Source organism: Colletotrichum paranaense, assembly GCF_030867605.1.
Source record: "Colletotrichum paranaense strain IMI 384185 chromosome Unknown Scaffold_16.1, whole genome shotgun sequence".
Classification (NCBI taxonomy): Eukaryota; Fungi; Ascomycota; class Sordariomycetes; order Glomerellales; family Glomerellaceae; genus Colletotrichum; species Colletotrichum paranaense.
Genome location: NW_026848974.1, coordinates 495688 through 514389, shown reverse-complemented (window position 1 = coordinate 514389; position 18702 = coordinate 495688). Strand labels below are relative to the sequence as shown.

At 53.2% G+C, this 18702-nt stretch overlaps 4 protein-coding genes across 4 annotated transcripts; 3 read left to right on the top strand and 1 right to left on the bottom strand.

Moving 5' to 3' along the window:
* Window positions 1-454: 454 nt before the first annotated feature.
* Window positions 455-3877, top strand: CPAR01_14671 (C2H2 finger domain-containing protein; the record flags this gene model as incomplete). Its single annotated transcript, XM_060498921.1, has 1 exon — window positions 455-3877. The coding sequence occupies one exon, from the start codon at window positions 455-457 to the stop codon at window positions 3875-3877; it is 3423 nt and encodes a 1140-aa protein (XP_060342384.1).
* A 5650-nt stretch (window positions 3878-9527) lies between these two features.
* Window positions 9528-10915, bottom strand: CPAR01_14670 (uncharacterized protein; the record flags this gene model as incomplete). Its single annotated transcript, XM_060498920.1, has 3 exons — window positions 9528-9710; window positions 10416-10548; window positions 10626-10915. The coding sequence occupies 3 exons, from the start codon at window positions 10913-10915 to the stop codon at window positions 9528-9530; spliced, it is 606 nt and encodes a 201-aa protein (XP_060342383.1).
* A 779-nt stretch (window positions 10916-11694) lies between these two features.
* On the top strand, window positions 11695-14065 carry CPAR01_14669 (transient receptor potential ion channel; the record flags this gene model as incomplete). The annotated part of the gene is made up of 3 exons (XM_060498919.1): window positions 11695-12013; window positions 12074-13651; window positions 13704-14065. The coding sequence occupies 3 exons, from the start codon at window positions 11695-11697 to the stop codon at window positions 14063-14065; spliced, it is 2259 nt and encodes a 752-aa protein (XP_060342382.1).
* A 1366-nt stretch (window positions 14066-15431) lies between these two features.
* On the top strand, window positions 15432-16843 carry CPAR01_14668 (protein phosphatase methylesterase 1; the record flags this gene model as incomplete). The annotated part of the gene is made up of 3 exons (XM_060498918.1): window positions 15432-15658; window positions 15772-16604; window positions 16677-16843. The coding sequence occupies 3 exons, from the start codon at window positions 15432-15434 to the stop codon at window positions 16841-16843; spliced, it is 1227 nt and encodes a 408-aa protein (XP_060342381.1).
* Window positions 16844-18702: the final 1859 nt, after the last annotated feature.

Genomic DNA, 18702 nt, shown 5'->3' with positions numbered 1-18702 from the left:
GGACGAAAGAAACGACCAACACATCTAGGCCGCGCAAACGCCGCCGCCCTCCACGACCACTTCTTCTTCTTCTCGTGGCTTTCCCCCCCTGCTCGCTGGCGACTGCTTTCCTCCTCCACATTCAATTGCTCTGTGGTATCGCATCGCCTTGTCAACACAGTATCGTGCCTTTTGCTCCAATCCACAAACTGGTGCAAGCCTGCTTCCTGGAGCCCTGTTGCGACTGCCGCCTAACCCCACCTTCAGCCTGCTCAGTTGATCGCTTCCGATTCAACCAACGCAATCAAGTCGGAACATGACAGCGCTTGTCTTCTAACAACTCTCAAGAGTAGTTCCGTCCTCGGCTTTGGCTCCATCTCGCCTGATTTACCGTACCTTTACATCAAGCCAACCTATATATCACGATTAGCCTCTCCTACAATCTCCCCCCATACACTCGCGTCGTGTCGTGGCCATGGCTTCGACATACGCCGTACCTCCCGCGGCCTTGCACGATGGACAGGCTAGCGATGCCCACAACCCTTCCCCACCAAGTAGTGGTCAACGACGACTGACTGCCACTTCATTTGACCCGAATCATCTCTCGCCTTCGTCTCAGTTGCAGAGCAGCTCCGTCTCACCCAACTATAACGATACTCCAGCAGAGTCTATCTCTAACTATAGCCAATATCATTCGAGCGACTTCAGCGATATGGACGATGGACTGGACCCCTTCTTTGGCGTCGACTTTAGCAATACTGAAGCGGGTACGCCCTCCTTCCTGGACCCGGAACACAGAACCGACAGCTTCGGCCAGGCCACAATTTCCCAGGCGAGAAGCAAAAACCTGGACGCTACTACCTATCCGTTCACCCCTGAGCAGACGGCCTCACTGCACACGACTTCACCGCGCAGCGATATGAGAACGATTTCCAAGTCTGTGCCTGAGCGACTCCCTCTATCCATCTCACCTCAGGAGCTACAAAGGCCATTCCAACCTCCTCAGATTTCCACTTTCGCCCCACAGTCCGCATCTCAATTGACACCAGATCTCAGTGGTAGTGGTCGTTCCAGTGAGGACAGCGCAGTGCCGTCTCCTCCCATGATGGCTGCCCAGAGTCCTCGAGTGACTGTCTCCATGTGGGGAAAAGATGCTACCGAACCGGTCCAGTCAATTGAGCGCACATTTACACCAGATGACGAGAACTCGACCACAGCACATGCCGGGCTCAGCTCCGCTGGTGACTTGATCTCGCCCCAAGGACCAGTCGCTGATACGACAACCCCACGACGCTCATCATTCAGCCGCCGTGGTTTGGATCCGACGAATAGACCCTCTACTGAAGTTGCCAGCGTAAACGACATTATGACACGCCGTGAGATCGAGGAAAAGAACCAGGAAGTTGATCAATGGCTGTCTCGTAGCTTGAATAACGACCCAACTGCAGCCCCTCTTCAGCCAGAGACCAGATTGCATGCTAGCCCCGATGCCATGGCTGGGGAAGACGGCATCCATCTGGGCAATCAGACTGAAAACCGCCATCAACCTGGACAAACTTATTTCACAGCTCGCGGCGGCGAGATGACGGCTACGGACTTCCATATCATGAATTCGAACCGTGTCTGGGGTGATTCACCCGTTGTACACCCTATCAGTGGCCCAGACACAGATCGATACCAGCCGGAATCTTCGCAAGCTGCAATTGCTCGTTTCAACAGAATGTGTATGGATAACGAATCCATCATTTCCAAAGCGGCTACGTGGGGCACACGACGACGCAGTCTGCCTAGCGTTATCGATATGGACACCGAGAACGTCACCAGTGGGAACCTGTTGAAGAAGCTTTCCATCAGCAGAGGCGAGGGAGGTCGTAGGCCGAGCATCCTCAAGGATTTGCGCGGCCTCGTCCGTCGGCCGAGTGCCAGCCATTTGCTCAAGCGGTCTAGGAGCACCAACGGCGATAACATTCCCAAATCGGAGGCTCCGTCCCCTATGGAGAAGCGTGAGAGTTTGCCTCATCTTCTACCTACTGCACGAACTGGCAGCTGGGGGTCCAAGAAGACACCTACACCGAGTATTAACACCGCTCTCGTCACCATGGGAAGCAGTGTGGCTTCAATTGGCACAACACACGCACGGAATGGTTCAATCGGCGGCACGCCCATCACATCACCAAAGAGTCCATTTGGCAGTCTACAAGTCAAAAACACACTTCGTCGGCCAAGGAGCAAGTCGGATCTACCAAAAGCTAGCGGAAACGAAACACACTCAAACCTGGTTGGCATGTGGAGGAAATCAGGCGGCCCGCCGGTGGCTGTCCTTGCCAAGAGTAACTCGACAAATGTTGACCTGGATGAGGATGATGACGACGAGGATGAACTTTACGAGGATGGTGACATGAATGCGGAATCCAGCAAGTTGATCCAGGATGTCTCGCCAAACTTTGCAGGCTTCCAAACGCATGTTCTCCGCCTGAATCCGGATCTGGCAACCAACAATAACTATCTCGTTGATCGGATCGCCCATCAGCAGGTTGTTCGCTACAAGAGCCTCCTCAGTGCCAAGGTGAAGCATCTTGGGATTGGCCAGGCCTGCACGTGCGGATCGTTCTGTTTGGCTCGTGGTGGTCGGCCAGTCCTGCTCGACCAGAAGGGCGATTCACGAGACATCGACCCTCTGTCAACAGGCGCTGACTCTGGGGACGGAGACTCAACCCCTGTGGAGGGTGCTATTACCAAGGATAGCTTTCCACAGGACATACCTATGCCGCCTACGCAATCCCTCCCGGCGGAATTCGAATGCCAGCTCTGCTTCACGCTGAAGAAGCCCAAGAAGCCTTCTGACTGGACGAAGCATGTCCACGAGGATGTACAGCCTTTCACTTGCACTTGGGACAGATGCCGTGACCCCAAGATCTTCAAGCGTAAAGCCGACTGGGTACGCCATGAGAATGAGGGCCATCGGCATCTAGAGTGGTGGACATGCGACGTTGAGGACTGTCGGCACACATGCTACCGCCGGGACAATTTCTTACAGCATCTCGTGCGCGAGCACAAGTTCGTCGAACCGAAGAACAAGACTAAAGCCGCCATCAAACGGGCTGGCGGCATCGATCCCACGTGGCAAAAGGTAGAACAGTGCCGTCATGAAACAACGAAGAGACCACAGGAGGAGCCTTGCCGTTTCTGTGGGAAGCAGTTTCCTACATGGAAGAAGTTGACAGTCCATCTGGCGAAGCATATGGAGCATCTCAGTCTACCTATCCTACATCTGGTCGCTGCCAAGGAGCTGGAGCCAGACACCATCATCAGTCCGGTGCAAGACCCCCCGCCCAGAGCTCCTTTCAATGCGCCAACTCCCTTGGACGAGTCAGTCGTCAAGAGTGAGCCCTCTATTCACAACTATGGGAACCAGTCATCGTATCAACCTCACGCCATGATGGCGAACAACAATGGTTTATACCAGAACATGAACAACCTTGGGTTCTCGGGGGTCGCGGGTAACTCGCAGTTCCCAGACTACATGTACTCTTCCCAGTATCCGAACACTAGTCAGCCGATGGCTCAGAACTTGATGGGCATGCAACCTGTCAACCGAGCAACCCAGGGTCTCAACCACCAATACCAGAACACAACCAACATGACCATGCCTGCCGCATCATATATGGGAGCCCAGCAACAATACATGTCATTGGCACAAGAGACTGAGCCCTTTCCCGCACTCGACCACAACGCCCTTGGACTACACCAACCTGGGCAGATGGGTGTAGGCATGGCCTATGATGGACTCATGGGACAGAGCAACATCGACGAGAACCAGTACAATTCTCAGGGGTCTATCTCACCCTATTCACACTCTCCCCTCCAAGGTGGTCAAGGGTTCTACCCACCACAGTAGATCATGCAGTATCTATGTGCCTCTACCGAGGCCATGAAATATTCGCTTCAATCTTATCGCGTATTTAGATACCCTTTTTCATAGCAATTCAGTCCGGTTATTTCTTCATCTGTATGGAATGCGAACGCCGGACCCGGCTCTCGCTTGACGATGTATCAATGTTACGGCCTATACCAGTGTCAGGGCAAGCACGGTGGCGCTCAGGATGGAGGATCAGGAAGAAATATAGACGGTCAACGGAGTCACGGAATATTCTAAGCTGAATGATGCCGTGCACTATGGTAGCTGGAAATGCCACGCAAGAGAAAGAGTGCCAGTGTTGGGTACCAAGTCAAAGGGAGCGAGTGTTCTTTATATATCTGGACAATGTATGTTTTACATCGTACTCTCAGACCTGAATGGGATATCTGCCCACTAGCAAAGCATCATCAATCATGGCAGAAGGCCATATGTCTCCAATGCGAACGCTTAGATAGAGAAGAGTCTGATATGCGTACCCAATATCATCTTAACCCACTCAATAGCGCGCGTGAACACGGACGCGACATGCCCTTTCAGTGTGCCAAGTTCCAACCTAGCTTTTTTGGTCCCCACCAGAGAAGCATTTTTAGCATCCTGGGTCCAGTCAAATGTTCCAGAGATTTCCAATAAGCGGTACGCGAGCGATACGGAGTGGCCACGGTCAAAAATATCTACGGAGTATGGGCGCTCTGGACTCCTGTGGGATCAGCGTCTTCATGTCTTGCCGGGTCGAACGGTTGAAACCCCCCGCGGAGCTTGCCTATCCGACTTCATCGAGGAACAAGCCTTTTCCAATTCTCTGGGATGTTGAAGCCCTCCCTGTGCCCCCACCCCCCTCCCAAATCACCAACATTGTGCTCTTGCACCTGTACGGACACGCTGTAGTGTTCTGAGGTTCCACAGTTTCCAAGGCAAATGCGTCGCAGTCTCGGGGGGCACACTTACGGGTGGGTTTTTACTTGGATGGAGAAGGGAGGTCATTGGTGACACCGTGCCTGTACGCAGCATACGGTATCATAAGTAAGGACGACGGAAGACCCGCTTCATACGAGGCGCAATAGCGGTAATACGTATCCCGGGCCGCGGGCCGGGAAGGAGGGAACGGGCGACCGCGGAGTCACGGTTGGGATTTTTGTGTACATATGGATAAGGTAGTCAGTGTACGCATACCGAGTACTGTAGGTGGAATGCCATCATATCTTTCTTTTCACCATTTATGCTCTTGATGGAGAGGGGAGGGATAAATCATCAAAAGTTTCCTTGGTCTCGACGGGTTCCGACCGGGACCTGGGACGGACGGAGGTTATTCTGGATCTGGTGCCTGATTGTCGGGGTACAGGATACCCTTTGATATTTTATTACCGTTTGGCATAAGACGCAGGTGCATACCATACAGTAAAGTGAAAAAAAAAAAGCAGGGAAAAGGGCAGCCGGGCCGGGTAGCTGGGAAATACTGGCGACAGTCTTGCTTGCTTTTATTAATCTATCTCCATCACGGGTTCTGGGTTGTGGTTGGTTGGGGGCCGCTCGGAAGAGGGGGGATTCAAGATGTGAGGGTGAGCCTGTGTCCAAGCCGTGGGAGGGAGGGCCGTGTTGTTGGTGTCTATACTGTATATATTTTTTACACCGGGAGTTGGAGTCGGAACTTGGGAGAGGCTGAGAATGGGAGCGGAATGAAGAGTAAAGACGAAGAAAAAGAAACCCAACACGTGCTATTTGGACTTGGGTTTCGAGAAGCCAAGGGTGCCTCTCGTTGAAGAGAAGACCTGCCAGATGCATCGAATGCGTTGCTCGTCTCTCGGGGGCACGATTCCAGAGTGAGAGGAATGATGGGTTTCCCAGGATTTGAATCTTATCGCTCGAGTGTCTACGAGCATACATCCTGTAATCTGTATGGACAGGAGGCTATAGCTGAGAGGTACTATTGTGGCTCGTCGTCATCGTCGCCGATCGTTTTGGAAGGCAAGGCAGATACCGCGGGTATGGTACGGGGTCCAAGAGCGAGTGACTGTTTATGGAGGGGGAATTCTCTACGGGATAGTGAGAATGTTTGGACATCCGTACGTATGGGTGGCAGTGAGAACGCAAGCGAGGGATAATGCTTGACCATGACGACGGAGAGAAGTGTCGGGGTCCGGGGAAGCCGTCCTGGAGGCCTACCTACGTTTCTTCCGACGAGACCGGTCTCGTGGGAGAATAGAAGGCGCTTGAAGCCCGAGACATGGTTGGGTATTCCAGGGCATTGGGAAGTTTGGGAAGACATCACGGTAGTTGAAGCCAGAGTTTGGGGATGTTGGCGATGAAGTCACTTTTACTTTTTCTGGACAGGTTTTGAAAGTGCGCTGCTGGGCTTCATGGCCAACCCCCTCGCCCTTCCCCTCAAAACTCCTGGTGGAGAGTGTTTCCAATCACACGGCACCACTGTCAACGTCGGGAAGGAAAGCCGTGAGACAGAGACGAATGGGGGGAGGGGGTAAATCAGGGTAAATCGGGGGCTTTGACGAGTTTCGGAAAGGTTTACAGAGCAACTTGAGGTCATATTGTTGAAGAAACCATTGGAGGAGAAAAGGAAGAAACAGCCTTTGTTTGGTGACGGCGTGGGAACAGGATGTAACCTTTTGACGAACAAAAAGAAGGTTGCCCTTGAAAAAGATCAAGGTTTTGGCGTTTTGCGTATCCGTACATATGCTAAGTAAGGGGGGTTCTGCAGACGTGACATGTCGTCAATATCGGATGAAAAGATTGACAACCAAGGCCCAAGGGGGCGGTGCGTCCGTCTAGGCGGTTTTGGCGCGGGGGTTCTGAGGCACAAGTCGTTTGTGTTGCGTTTGCTTTACCGTCCGAGGCTCAGGCCAGAGCTGGGCTGAGATGGGCTGAGCTCAGCGTACTCTAGCTCGGTAGAGCAAAGCACGGAAGTATCTGCACATCTGCATATAGCCTACAGCTTAGAGGAGAAGAGACGAGACGGCGCGCGGTATGTCCGGCTTGGGAGGAGTGAGGTGGCATATGCACGGCACGGCACCGGTACTGCGCGTTCGCTTGTTGCCCGGACTTTCCTTTGCAGTGACGGGATGGACGGGAGCCGGTGGACGGATGGAGGGGCAAAAAATTCGTCACTTGGCGCAGGCTGTCGAAGGCTGCGAGTATCCCGTAGGCTGCAGGATCAGACGAGGACAAGCAATGGTCGGTGCCAGTGTTGAGTATGGGTAGGGCAGAGCCAAAACCAGAGTTGGAATGTTGGACAAATGGGCAAGCAGGCGCCGAGGGGGTTGGAATGTGGCTTGGCAGGCCTCCCGGGTAGCACAACACGGGCCATCCTAACCTTACATCTTTTCGTGCGGATAGTTGAGCATTCCTATGGCAGGTGAGCAGACTGCGGAAAGGTGGGTGGGGGAAGCGGGCGCGGGAGATGGGATGGGAAGAAGTGGGTGATCCGAAGTCATCGTCTTTTTAAGTTCAACTTGTGTGTGAAAGATCAGGATTGCCCTGCCTCACTTTACATCGTAGTTGTGTGACTGCGCAAGTTAAAATGTCGTGAGAACGCACAGGTACCGCGTAGCCGCACATACTAAGGTAATGTACAATGCAGCGGCTGTGCATACGGGCATTGTAACTACCGTGCCCTCTTCTGCTGTAGTCTGCGCAGACGTAGCTTCTTCTTATTCTTCCTCTACTGCATACAATTGTCCAAGGTTTGGGGGAAAGTGTATTGCTGATGTGGGCCTGAGATGACGGATATTGTTAATGATAATGCAGACGCACCGATCCTCATCCCTACACAGCAACGCGATATGAACGTGGTAGCGATGATGGATAAGCGACGCGGCTTGAAGTGACGTGGGGACATTCCGACATTGAGGTGAGGAAGACATGGCGGAAGTATGGAGATGAGGTAAGGGGTGTGTGAGATTGGGATTGGGAGACAAACGTTTATTTTTACACGGTAACCCAGGTGCTTAATCTTAGTAGGGTATCAACGGCAATCCGATTGCATCGAGCCGTTCACATCAATTGATTATCCGTATGGAGGACTCTCTTTTCATGTGCCGACCTGGATATAGAGTAGTCTCACCACAATTAGTGACCAAAGTCGGTTTGAGCCCGTTGATAAACTGTGGTTACTGTGGTTCTCGACAGGCTTGTGACGAGATTGACCGACCTGAATTGATCAACGTGGCAGCGGCAAGAATTTCCCGTAGCGCCTGGGCTTTTGATCATTTCATCTGCTTTCCCAAGACAAATGGGGGCTGGACCGCTGGAGGAAGGATAGGTTCAGAACCACTGATTAGTATCGAAGTGTTTGAACGTTTGAGTCTTTTTTCTCTATTTTGTTTCTATAATGACGAAGTACAAAAACTTGGATTGGACTCCAGTGGATGGATTCATGAATCGGCCACAATCAAGAATTTTCTCACCCGCCTCCCAGAGTCCCAGACTTCCAGCTGACAGCTGCACAATTGATGATAGATAAGAAAATCTCATTGGTGAAAGACGAGGTTGCTCCTCCTTCTCCGTGATGGCGCAGTTTCAGACAGGACCGGGGGTGTAGGGAATGATTTGGTTCAGGCTTCCCTGCTTCCTCTCTTTCTCTTCCTTCTGTGCTTTCTGCCGCGTAGCTTTTGGAAGAGCGGTAGCCAATGGTTCCTATGGCTCACCACCTGGCAAAAAAAAGATGAGTGAAGCCCGCCCCCGTTCTGGTAGTCGAGGCCGTCCGGTGTCCCGACCAGTCCTCATGTCGATCCACCAGTCCCATTCTGGCTAAGCCCATTGACGGGGACCCCTGACGCCAATGCAGGGGCGCGGACGGAGTGCGGTTGTTGCGGGCTGGGACGGGTGGGCTGCAGAGTTGATTTTGTGCCTGTCCATCACCGTACACGTACATAAAAAGGTACCGTTTTACTGACTTTGACTCGGCACTAGCCTTGGATTTTGCCCCTGAGTCTACTACGTAGAGTTTTCTTCGCTCGTGTATCTGCCAGGCCAAGGAGGCACTGGACTCGGCGTCACGCGTGGTCGCTGACGACTGCTGAACCTTAGTCACCGGGCAACAGGACAAAGACAACGTACGGGAAAACGACGGAGGAGGTTGGATTACTCGAGAATGTTCATGATTCACTGTTGGTCACCGGTGTTTCTCAGTGTCTCTGATTTAGAGCGGGATTGCCGAGACCTGCTCCTCCTCGAGGCATTGTTTCAGACTCCACAAGAAAGAATGGGCGAGCAGTGTATCTTTATGTAAGGTTAACTTGGTGTTCAGACGTTTTCCCACGGCATGGCGTCACGGCGTGCGAAGTGTGTGTCCGAATGGAAACTTGGATGGATCGAATCCGTATGACGGTTTACACGGAAGGCCTACCGTGCCTTACTGCCGTTTAATGCTCCCTAGGATAGAATGTACGTATCTGTGTCTACTCCGTATACCTACTTTATGTAAGCTGAATGCAGATTGGAAGCTGGGTATCAATCACCTTCCTTGTTGCCCGCAGCGGCCCTGTCCAACGGTAATTTGATCGCAGGCGGGAAGGTCAGGCAGGTCCCATCTCTGCGTGATTGCTTGTGGAAAGTAAAGTGTCTTATGTAAGGCGGTACCTGAGCGACCCAGCCAATTCAGCCCTTCAAATAAGTTCCTTTACTCTGATGCTTGAGGCTTGACAAAGGTCACTTGTCGGTACGTATCGTCGTCGCTCACTTCCAGGCAAATTGTTCCTTGCTCCAATCCCGGACCCTCAATCTCTTGTTTCCTCACACCAACAAGGACTTCGACCACGACGGGCCAGTCTAGACTGTTCGACCACACGACACCGCGGCTGGCCTAGACAGATGCCAGCGGGGGGCTCAGATGGGTTGTGCAGGTGCTGCCTTAGTTTGACTTTTTCTTTTCTCCCGTCTGGTTTTGCTCGCAGCTGCAACTTGCAAGACCTTGCGCCGCCGTCTGTTTTCACTTTGCATCAAGGCCCGGTACGTACTGCACTATTGACAGAAGACTTTCGTAAAAAACTAATGCGCATTCGCAGCCTTTCCACCACAGTAAGCTGATGTTTACCATCTACCGGTCGTCGTATTCACTACCCGCCCCCTCTTCCTCGCAGTAGCCGCCCGCCACCGCCGCTAATACGCCTCGCGCCGTCGAACGGCCAAGAGAGATAGAGTCGGCGACAAGCAAGCCGCACCATGGCATGCTAATGCCAGTGCCGCCGCCAGTCTGGCGCCATGGTATCCTCACACTACTTTCCCCCAGACCACGCTGAGGAAATCAGGAACGGGAGGAGATGATGGGCTGGTTTGGCGGCGCTGGGCTCCAGAGAGGACCCAACAAGGGACCCAGTTCGTCAGCGCCGCTGCGTGGGTCGACCCAATCCTTGGGCTATTACTGGACATTAGAATCGGCGCAAGGGCAGAGACGCTCTTGAGCAGGGTTGACGGCCTTCCGGCTGGTTGACGTTCCTTTGCACTCTGGAGCCTTTGGAGGTGCCTGGATGGGGCAAGGATCATGTCAGGGACGAGGTTCCAATCGAACCTGCGCCCGGTGGAGGTGACCAGGATGTTGAACACGACCTCCCACAGATGGTTCCTCTCCCCGTCTTGTCTTGTCCCAGTGGGAGGAGGGAGGAGGAGGAGACGGATCAGAGACGGTGCTAGCAGCTGTGGTTCTGTGGACGAAATCCGTCAAGCAGCAAAGCAAGAGGGAAAGCGCGAGTGGCTCGGAGACCGTCCAGATTGTTCGTACCGTTGTTCGTCTGCGTCTGGTGTGCGTGCGTTACCCCCATCCACACCAATCCGCACGCCATCCCAGGGTCCATGTCCCTCTTTGCATGGGGGGCCCGTGGAGGAGAACAGACGACGCTGAGGTCGCTTCCAGGCTTGGGGCCCCATCTCCCGCCAACCATCGATCGCCAATCGCTTCCCCTTCTCGCTCGTTCGTGTCGTTCCTTTTCCTCCTCTGTCTCTCTCTGCGTCTTGTCTCTGCTCCCTCCCTCCCTCCTCCCACTCCACCACCACCTCCTGACCGGCGTGCATTCTCAGCATCGTCACCTTTCGCTCGTTTCATATACCCGCCCGTGGACTTTAGCCTCTTTTTTCAGCCACTGTCTCTCTCTTCGCCTATCTAGCTGTTGAAGAAACTCTCTCTCACTCCAACACACTGCTCACTCTCTCGATCTATCATAACCTCCGACGCCCACTTCACCACCATAGGTTTTCAACCTGCTTCCGCTGATCCATCTCTTTCGGCGTACCAGAAGCCTCATACGGGCTCATCCCATCGACACCCTTCGGGCTCTGCAGAGGGACCTCGCGGCCAGCCCATATTCCTCTTCTTTCCAGGTTGATCCTCGGCCTCTTTTATTTCATCTCTCTCGTGTCATTCTGTAGAAAGCTGTGCTTGCTTCTTGTTAGCCTCTTACCGTTTCACAATCCTTCGACTTCACTAGTACAATCCGGTTACTTGTTTCCTTTGGTCCACGACTCTCGCAATATACCCTCCCGACGCGACGACGACTCCTCGAATAGTATCACTCAATTCACCAAAGAAAACTCACAACTCGGTCCCCGACGAACACTGAACCCCCTATCTCTCTCACCACCAAACTCGTTATCAAAGCGTATCAATCTGTTATAGCAGGGAAAGGGACGGCATCAATCGCTGGGAGTACAGGAGAAAGAAGCACAAAGAGGCTCAAAAAGTATAGACTTTGGGTATACCCACCATCACACGGCTTTGGGAAACATTTTCGATTCCCGACAGAACGACGAACAACGAATTTTCAACCACAACTTTGTTTTTACAACACAACAAAATGACGCGAACCGCGCCCAACTGGGGCCCGAAGCGCCTTTTGGCCTTGGCCACCGCATTTGCTTCTAGCACCCTCGCCGACTCCATCCTCAAGACAAGCAGCTTCACGACTTGCGGCAACGATACCGCGATTTCCGTCCAGAAGATTGATATTCAGTACAACAACGACAACAAGACCGTCACTTTCGATGTAGCAGGAACGAGCTCCAAGGTTCAGAACGTCACAGCCATCTTGGATGTCAGCGCCTATGGCACTGCCATCTACTCCAACACCTTCAACCCATGCGAAGCAGGAACCTTTGTCGAGCAGCTCTGCCCTGGTATGTGCTAGCTGTCGATGAGTTGACGTTACGATTACGGAAAATGCTAACAAATCTCAGTCCCCGCCGGCAGCTTCTCTGCTCGTGGCACTCAGAAGATTCCTGATGAGTATGCCAGCATGGTCCCGGATATCGCCTTCGCAGTCCCCGATATCGCCGCTCAGGCCAAGCTTCAGCTCAAGACCCTCGATACCAACGAAGAGGTCGCCTGCATCACGTCCCAGGTCACCAACGGTAAGACCGCCAGCGTCGCTGCCGTCTCTTACATTGCCGCCGGTGTTGCTGGTCTCGCTCTTGTCGCCACTGGTGTGTCTGCAGTCAGCTCTGCTTTCGCTGGAGGCAGTGCCGCCCTCAGTGGCAGCGGCACTGGAGGTGCTGGTACCATCAGCCCCAGTTTCACAGAGGTTTTCGGATGGTTCCAGGGCATGGCCATGAACGGCATGCTTTCTGTCAGCTACCCTCCCGTCTACAGCAGCTTCGTCAAGAACTTTGGTTTCTCTTGCGGCATCATTCCCTGGACGGACATGCAGGTCGCTATTGACAACTTCCGTGGTGCGACCGGCGGTGATTTGAGCAAGGACAGCGTTGAGATCCTCAAGAACAGCACTCTCATTCTCGCCGACGGCTCCACCGTCGACGGTGGCAGCGCCCTATTCAAGACCAAGCGTGCCGTCGAGACATTCCAAGCCCTTGTCCTCAGAGAGATTGAGACCAGCGTTAACGGAACCACCAGCGGCGACTCTGACGACCCGGTCACTACTATCAAGCAGAAGGTTCAGGGCATCACTGCCTTTGTCAACACTCTCAGTGTCCCCAAGTCCAACACCTTCATGACCGTTCTCCTCATCGTCGCCATCGTCATTGCAGCCATCATTGTTGGAATTCTCCTCGTCAAGGTCATTCTCGAGTTCTGGGCCCTTTTCGGTAACTTCCCTAAGGGTCTTGCCGGATTCCGTGAGCACTACTGGGGATCTATTGCCCGTGCCATCACCTCGCTCATTATGTTGCTGTACGGCATCTGGGTTTTGTACTGCATCTTCCAGTTTACCAACGGTGATTCATGGGCTGCCAAGGTTCTTGCCGGTGTCAGTTTGGGTATCTTTACTGGCATTCTCGCCTTCTTCTCCTACAAGATTTGGAGCACTGCTCGCAAGCTGAAGCAGGCCGAGGGCGATGTCAGCGGTCTCTACGATGACAAGAACAACTGGATGAAGTACAGCCTCTTCTACGAGTCCTACAAGAAGGACTACTGGTGGATCTTCGTCCCCGTTATTGTCTACCTGTTCGCCAAGGGTTGCATTCTTGCTGCTGGCGATGGCCACGGCATGGCACAGACCTCTGCCCAGCTCGTCGTTGAGGGTCTCATGCTATGCCTTTTGCTGTGGAGCCGTCCCTTTGAGCGCAAGTCGGGCAACGTCATCAACATCACCATCCAGGTCGTCCGCGTTCTCTCGGTTGCCTGCATCCTCGTCTTTGTCGAGGAGTTTGGCATTGCGCAGACCACCCAGACCGTCACTGGCGTTGTCTTGATTGCCGTCCAGTCCGCTTTGACCGGTGTGCTCGCTCTTCTGATCATGTGGAACGCGATCAACGCCTGCTGCAAGGAGAACCCCCACCGCAAGCGCAGAAAGGAGATGGGTAAGTCTGCTTCCACGCTTTTTGAATACCACGTTACTGACCCCCTTTACAGAGAAGATGCAGCGCGACATGGACACCCTCACTCCTCTGGACGCCCGCAACTCCCTCCTCATGGACCGCAAGGATCCCGAGGCCGGTACCACCTTCTCCATGTCGAGCGTCCCCGAGAAGAAGGACCACCGCCCGGAGTCTCCCGACCACTACATGGGCGCAGCGGGCAACGCTCCCTACCGCCCTCTGGCGCCAAGCACGCCTTATGGCAACGCCCACCACGACCAGAGCCGCGAGAACCTCGTCCTCGGCGCGGCACCCATCGCCGACCGGGCGCCAACACTGCCCAACGTGGGCGGCGACTTCAACCACAACCCCCACGGCGGCTATGGTGGTGGCGGGTACCGGGGTGTGTATCACTGAAAGAAAAGCTGAAAGAATCGGGAGACGGCTTGACTGGCGTGTGTACCTGTTGGAATGACAATGAACATAGAAGTGTGGAATGTATGACATATGGATCTCTCTTAGCTGTTCACAGAGATTCCAGAAAGGAAGCCACTTATATCCTATTTACTTTTTCCTTTCCTTATTTCTTATTTTATATTTTCAAAAAAACTTATTTCCTTGGGTCTGCTCATCATTTGTCCGTCTCTCTCATTTTTCCTCTCAAAGATATCTACGGATATACACAACAACGTTTTACACCCTCTGCAAACACCAATGGTTATGATATCGACGGCTGCCTCTCTGTGTTTCTCGTTTCTTTTTGCCTTTTTGTCGTAAAGGAGAAGAGTAAGAAGGAATTGGAGGGACCCTTGTATGCAGTCGTTATCAGCAACTTACACAACCAAGCAGGCCTGATATCCCCTGTGGGGATATACACGTTTTATGACCGCAAGGTAATCTTCTTCTTTGGGGTTCAAAAGGCGGAGGGTTTGCATAGCGGAGGAAAGGGCCTCGGATAAGTATATACCTACAAATGGAACGGAAATTAATAGTCTAAAGTGTGTGATTATTGAGTGATGAGTGATGAGTGAAGTTGAAGGGAAGAGGCTGACGATGTAGACGATATCAGACCATTGGCTCTGGGAGTGTGTGTATTGTGATAAGTTCAGGTATAACGGTCTTCCCAGAGGAGTAAGAAACTCAAGGCAGCTCAACAAAGAAAATGTTCAGGAAACCTCGCTCGCCTTTGTCTCGTCGCTAAGGAAGGAACACATGGCAGGGACGGGCCACTCTTTCTTTCAGCGAGGTTTTTGGGGCACAGTTGCCTCCGTTAGACTGGCGTGTGCGAGAGATTGCATCTAGGCACTGTAAACCATGCATAAAACACCATTAAAGTACAGTGCGAGTAGAACGGGCTGCCCCTCATCACCCCACTGAACGTCATCCCCACGACGGCAACTCAAACTTCCAAAGTTGGTCTCACAGCATCCCACTTGGCCCAAAGTTGGCGGCTCCAGCCTTGCTCTGCATTCGTTTCTTCCGCCCCTTTTCACGGGCCTCATCTTGCGGCCATCTCAGTTACACGGCTCTGATCGTCTCTGATCTCTCCCCTCATCAAACTTTCCTGCATCTGCAACCATCGGCTTGGCATCCCGGCTGGTCGGCGACGCCTGCAGCACACACACACACACACACACACACACACACACACACACACAAACGGAAGCCACGCCGGAAGTTGCTGTTGCCTCACTATAGAAGGCACAGGGAAGAGGCAAAGGGGAAGAAACACCATCCACCTGTTTTGGCAGAAGCTGTCGGCAGATCCCAAGGCCAGCCCAACATGAGTGAGTTGCAAAGAGCTTGGGCCAAGAGGAAACTCGACCCCATGCATCCTCTACCGGAGCCCCTCAACGACCTCGACGAGGAACCCGAGACCGATCAGCTCCCCGAGTTGCCGGAGCACATGGACGATGGAGACTCCTCCTCGGCCTCGTCCGCCTCCTCCGCTTCTTCTACCGGCACAATCATCCCATCTCCGAGTCAGAACCTCTTTGCTCGACCGCAAGGGTAACGTACTTTTCTCTTGCCCTCTGCTGTTCTTCCCCTCCCGCCATTGCCACGAGGCCCGAGGAAGGAAAACAAGTTTGCGCTCACACCAAGACGCTGATATCCGCTTCTAGTGTGTCGAGGGGCCGCACGCTGGAGCAAATCCCGTGGACAACCTACTTTGAGAGAGAATTGTTCCTGAAGCCCAAGGTCGGAGACGATGACTCTGCCACCGTGACGTACCACGCCTACCTCAATTCCCCTGTCGGGAAGGGACCCCTCTTCGTCATGCACCACGGCGCCGGCTCTTCTGGCCTCTCATTTGCGGCCCTCTCGTCCGAGATTAGGAAACGCCTCCCCTCGGCCGGCATTCTTTCTCCGGATGCTCGCGGCCACGGCTCGACAGTCATCACGGACGGCACCGAGCTCGACCTCAAGCTCGACGTCCTGACGGAGGACCTGTTCAGCGTCATCCAGCTGACAAAAGCCCAGATGTCTTGGCCTGAACTTCCTCCCGTCATTCTCATCGGACACTCGCTGGGCGGCGCCGTCGTCACGGATCTAGCCAAGTCGGGGAAGCTGGGTAACGCCCTGCTCGGCTACGGCGTTCTGGATGTCGTGGAGGGCTCGGCAATGGACGCTCTGCAGAGCATGCTCACATATCTCTCAACGCGGCCCACCGGCTTCGCCAGTTTGCAGTCCGGTATAGACTGGCATATCCGCTCGCGCACCGTCCGCAACTCGGTGTCGGCGCGGACGTCGGTGCCAGCGCTCTTGGTGTACGACGACTCCACCGACCCGACGAGGCCGTGGCGGTGGCGAACGGATCTGGCGGCGACGCAACCGTTCTGGGAAGGCTGGTTCGTCGGCTTGAGCAAGAAGTTCCTCGAGGCGAGGGGTGGAAAACTGCTTTTGCTGGCGGGTACGGACAGATTAGACACGGAGTTGACGATCGGTCAGATGCAGGGTACGTTAACGTTGCTCTCTTTTCCCCGTACCATTCTAGCTAGATAAGAGCTGACTGACACCCTGGCAATAGGCAAGTACGCATTACAAGTGTTCCCGGAAGCCGGACACTTCATCCAAGAGGATCTACCAGAGAAGACGGCGCTGGCAGTCGTGGACTTTTACAGGCGGAACGACAGAAGTGCCTTGGTGTTGCCGCCCAAGGTTGGCGACTTACTGAAGCAAGGCAAGAGAGTCTAGGGGTACTGTGCGAATATCATTCCATAGCAAAAGCATACAGCCGCCCTTTTCTTTTCTCGTACATTCATAGTTATACCCCTAGCTTTCGTGAGCTTGGTCAAGCAGATGAAAGGCAATCTATGCGATGGATCTACCACTAAGTCTAGCAAATGTTCCAGTACATCTCGTTACTGTGTGACCATGAACCTCTCCCAGCTTTCTGTCATACCAAACATCGACTTTAATAAGTCTACGCCTAGCGTCTTCAAGTCGTAGAGGACATCTGCGGCACACTGCCATTACGTACAACCGCATGAACTTTATTTGAACTCGACAATAGCTTCAATAGGAAGCAGTCGTTTCTCCGAGCATGGTAAGATACGCACAAGGCGCAGTTCCACAGGAAGTTTAGGGTTTTTAATCAAATAAATATGTCTGACCCCAGCCTCTAGTTGCTGCCCTTTGACCGTCTCTGACCCTCATTGAGACGCTTTCTTTCGTTACCGGCCTGTGTTCTGTTTCTGTTCCTCCTTATGTAAAGTGCCCCAGCTGGGCAAGGCGGTTCACTTTCATATCGCACAATCTCAGACAGCAAGATCAATTCTCCCATAGCTGGCCAACTGGGCATCCATTGGATACATTCCATTCTGTGGTGAGATCCTCTTCTCCGTACCCTGTAAGTGACCCTCCTGAGTGCTCTTTCCCCATTTTTGGTAGCACCTCGGTAGTAATTGCTGTCTGAAATTCCAAAGCCTCTACATTCCTCCGTTCTCAAGCGCGTATATCATTGTGTTCGAGAAAAGAGCCTTTTGTCGGTTTGATTGCGTCCTGAACATATGCGTTTCTCTCTAAACCGAAAGCCCGAGAGGCGCATACGTTCGTTGGGCGACTTGCTGCCTGTGGAATGCTGCTTTCTAAACTACTGATACGTGTGAGTAGCTCTTGGCCCTTGCCGTCAAGTCGTTTGAGTGCACCATCGCCTCTATCAATTCTCGCACATGTTGCGGGAGCCTAGTGAGTATCTCGTCGCGCGAAAAAGTGACTGGCGTGGTTGTCGCAGATTTTCTTACTCGGAGAACAACTCGAATCAGAGACCGCTTCTTCGCCTTGCTGACTGGTATTCCAGATTGGGGATATATCATGTATAGAACATACGGGGGAGAAGCTCCCAGTGCCATGTTATACCTCCCATGGAAGGTGTTGAGGGATTCCGGGAGTCATAAGGGCGTGAAGCTTGTACCAAACGCAAATAAGCGGCGATGGTGGGCTACTATGTGTTTGCCGAAGGACTCTCTCCCAATCGTGAACCGGCTTGAGGAAATCATTCCTGACCCTGGGACCCCAACCGGATCTATTTAAAGGTGGGAATCAAGCGCTTTGTAATTGCGATAGAGCGATCGCGCTCAAGGCAAGCTGGTAAGAGAGTACGGAAGAAGGTGCGGATAGAGAAGGTAAAAGTCTGGCTATGGCAGTTACAAGAAGATAATGATATACAAACAACAAGATCTTCCCTCGTTCTCATCAGCCAAGTCCAGGAACATTCAGAACGTAATTACGACTGGGAAGTAAGAAGAGTTCAACCCCCCCCCCCCTCGGTGCTGAACTGGGGGCTACATCTCTTGGTGCTCACGCTGGGAAGTTTCTAGGTGCTCATGCTGGGACTCGAACTCGAACTCGGAGCCTGTCGTCGAGTAGGCTGTAGGCGTAATTGCTAGTCGACCCAGACGGGCGCCTGCTGGCTGGTGACGGGAATGGAGTTGAGGGGGGGTATATAGCCTTCCCTCGCCGGTAATGTGTGGGAAGGTGAGGAAGGTACGGGCCGGTAGTGCCTGCCTGAATGACCAAAAGCACCTCAGGTTTGTTTACCTTGGCCTAGATAG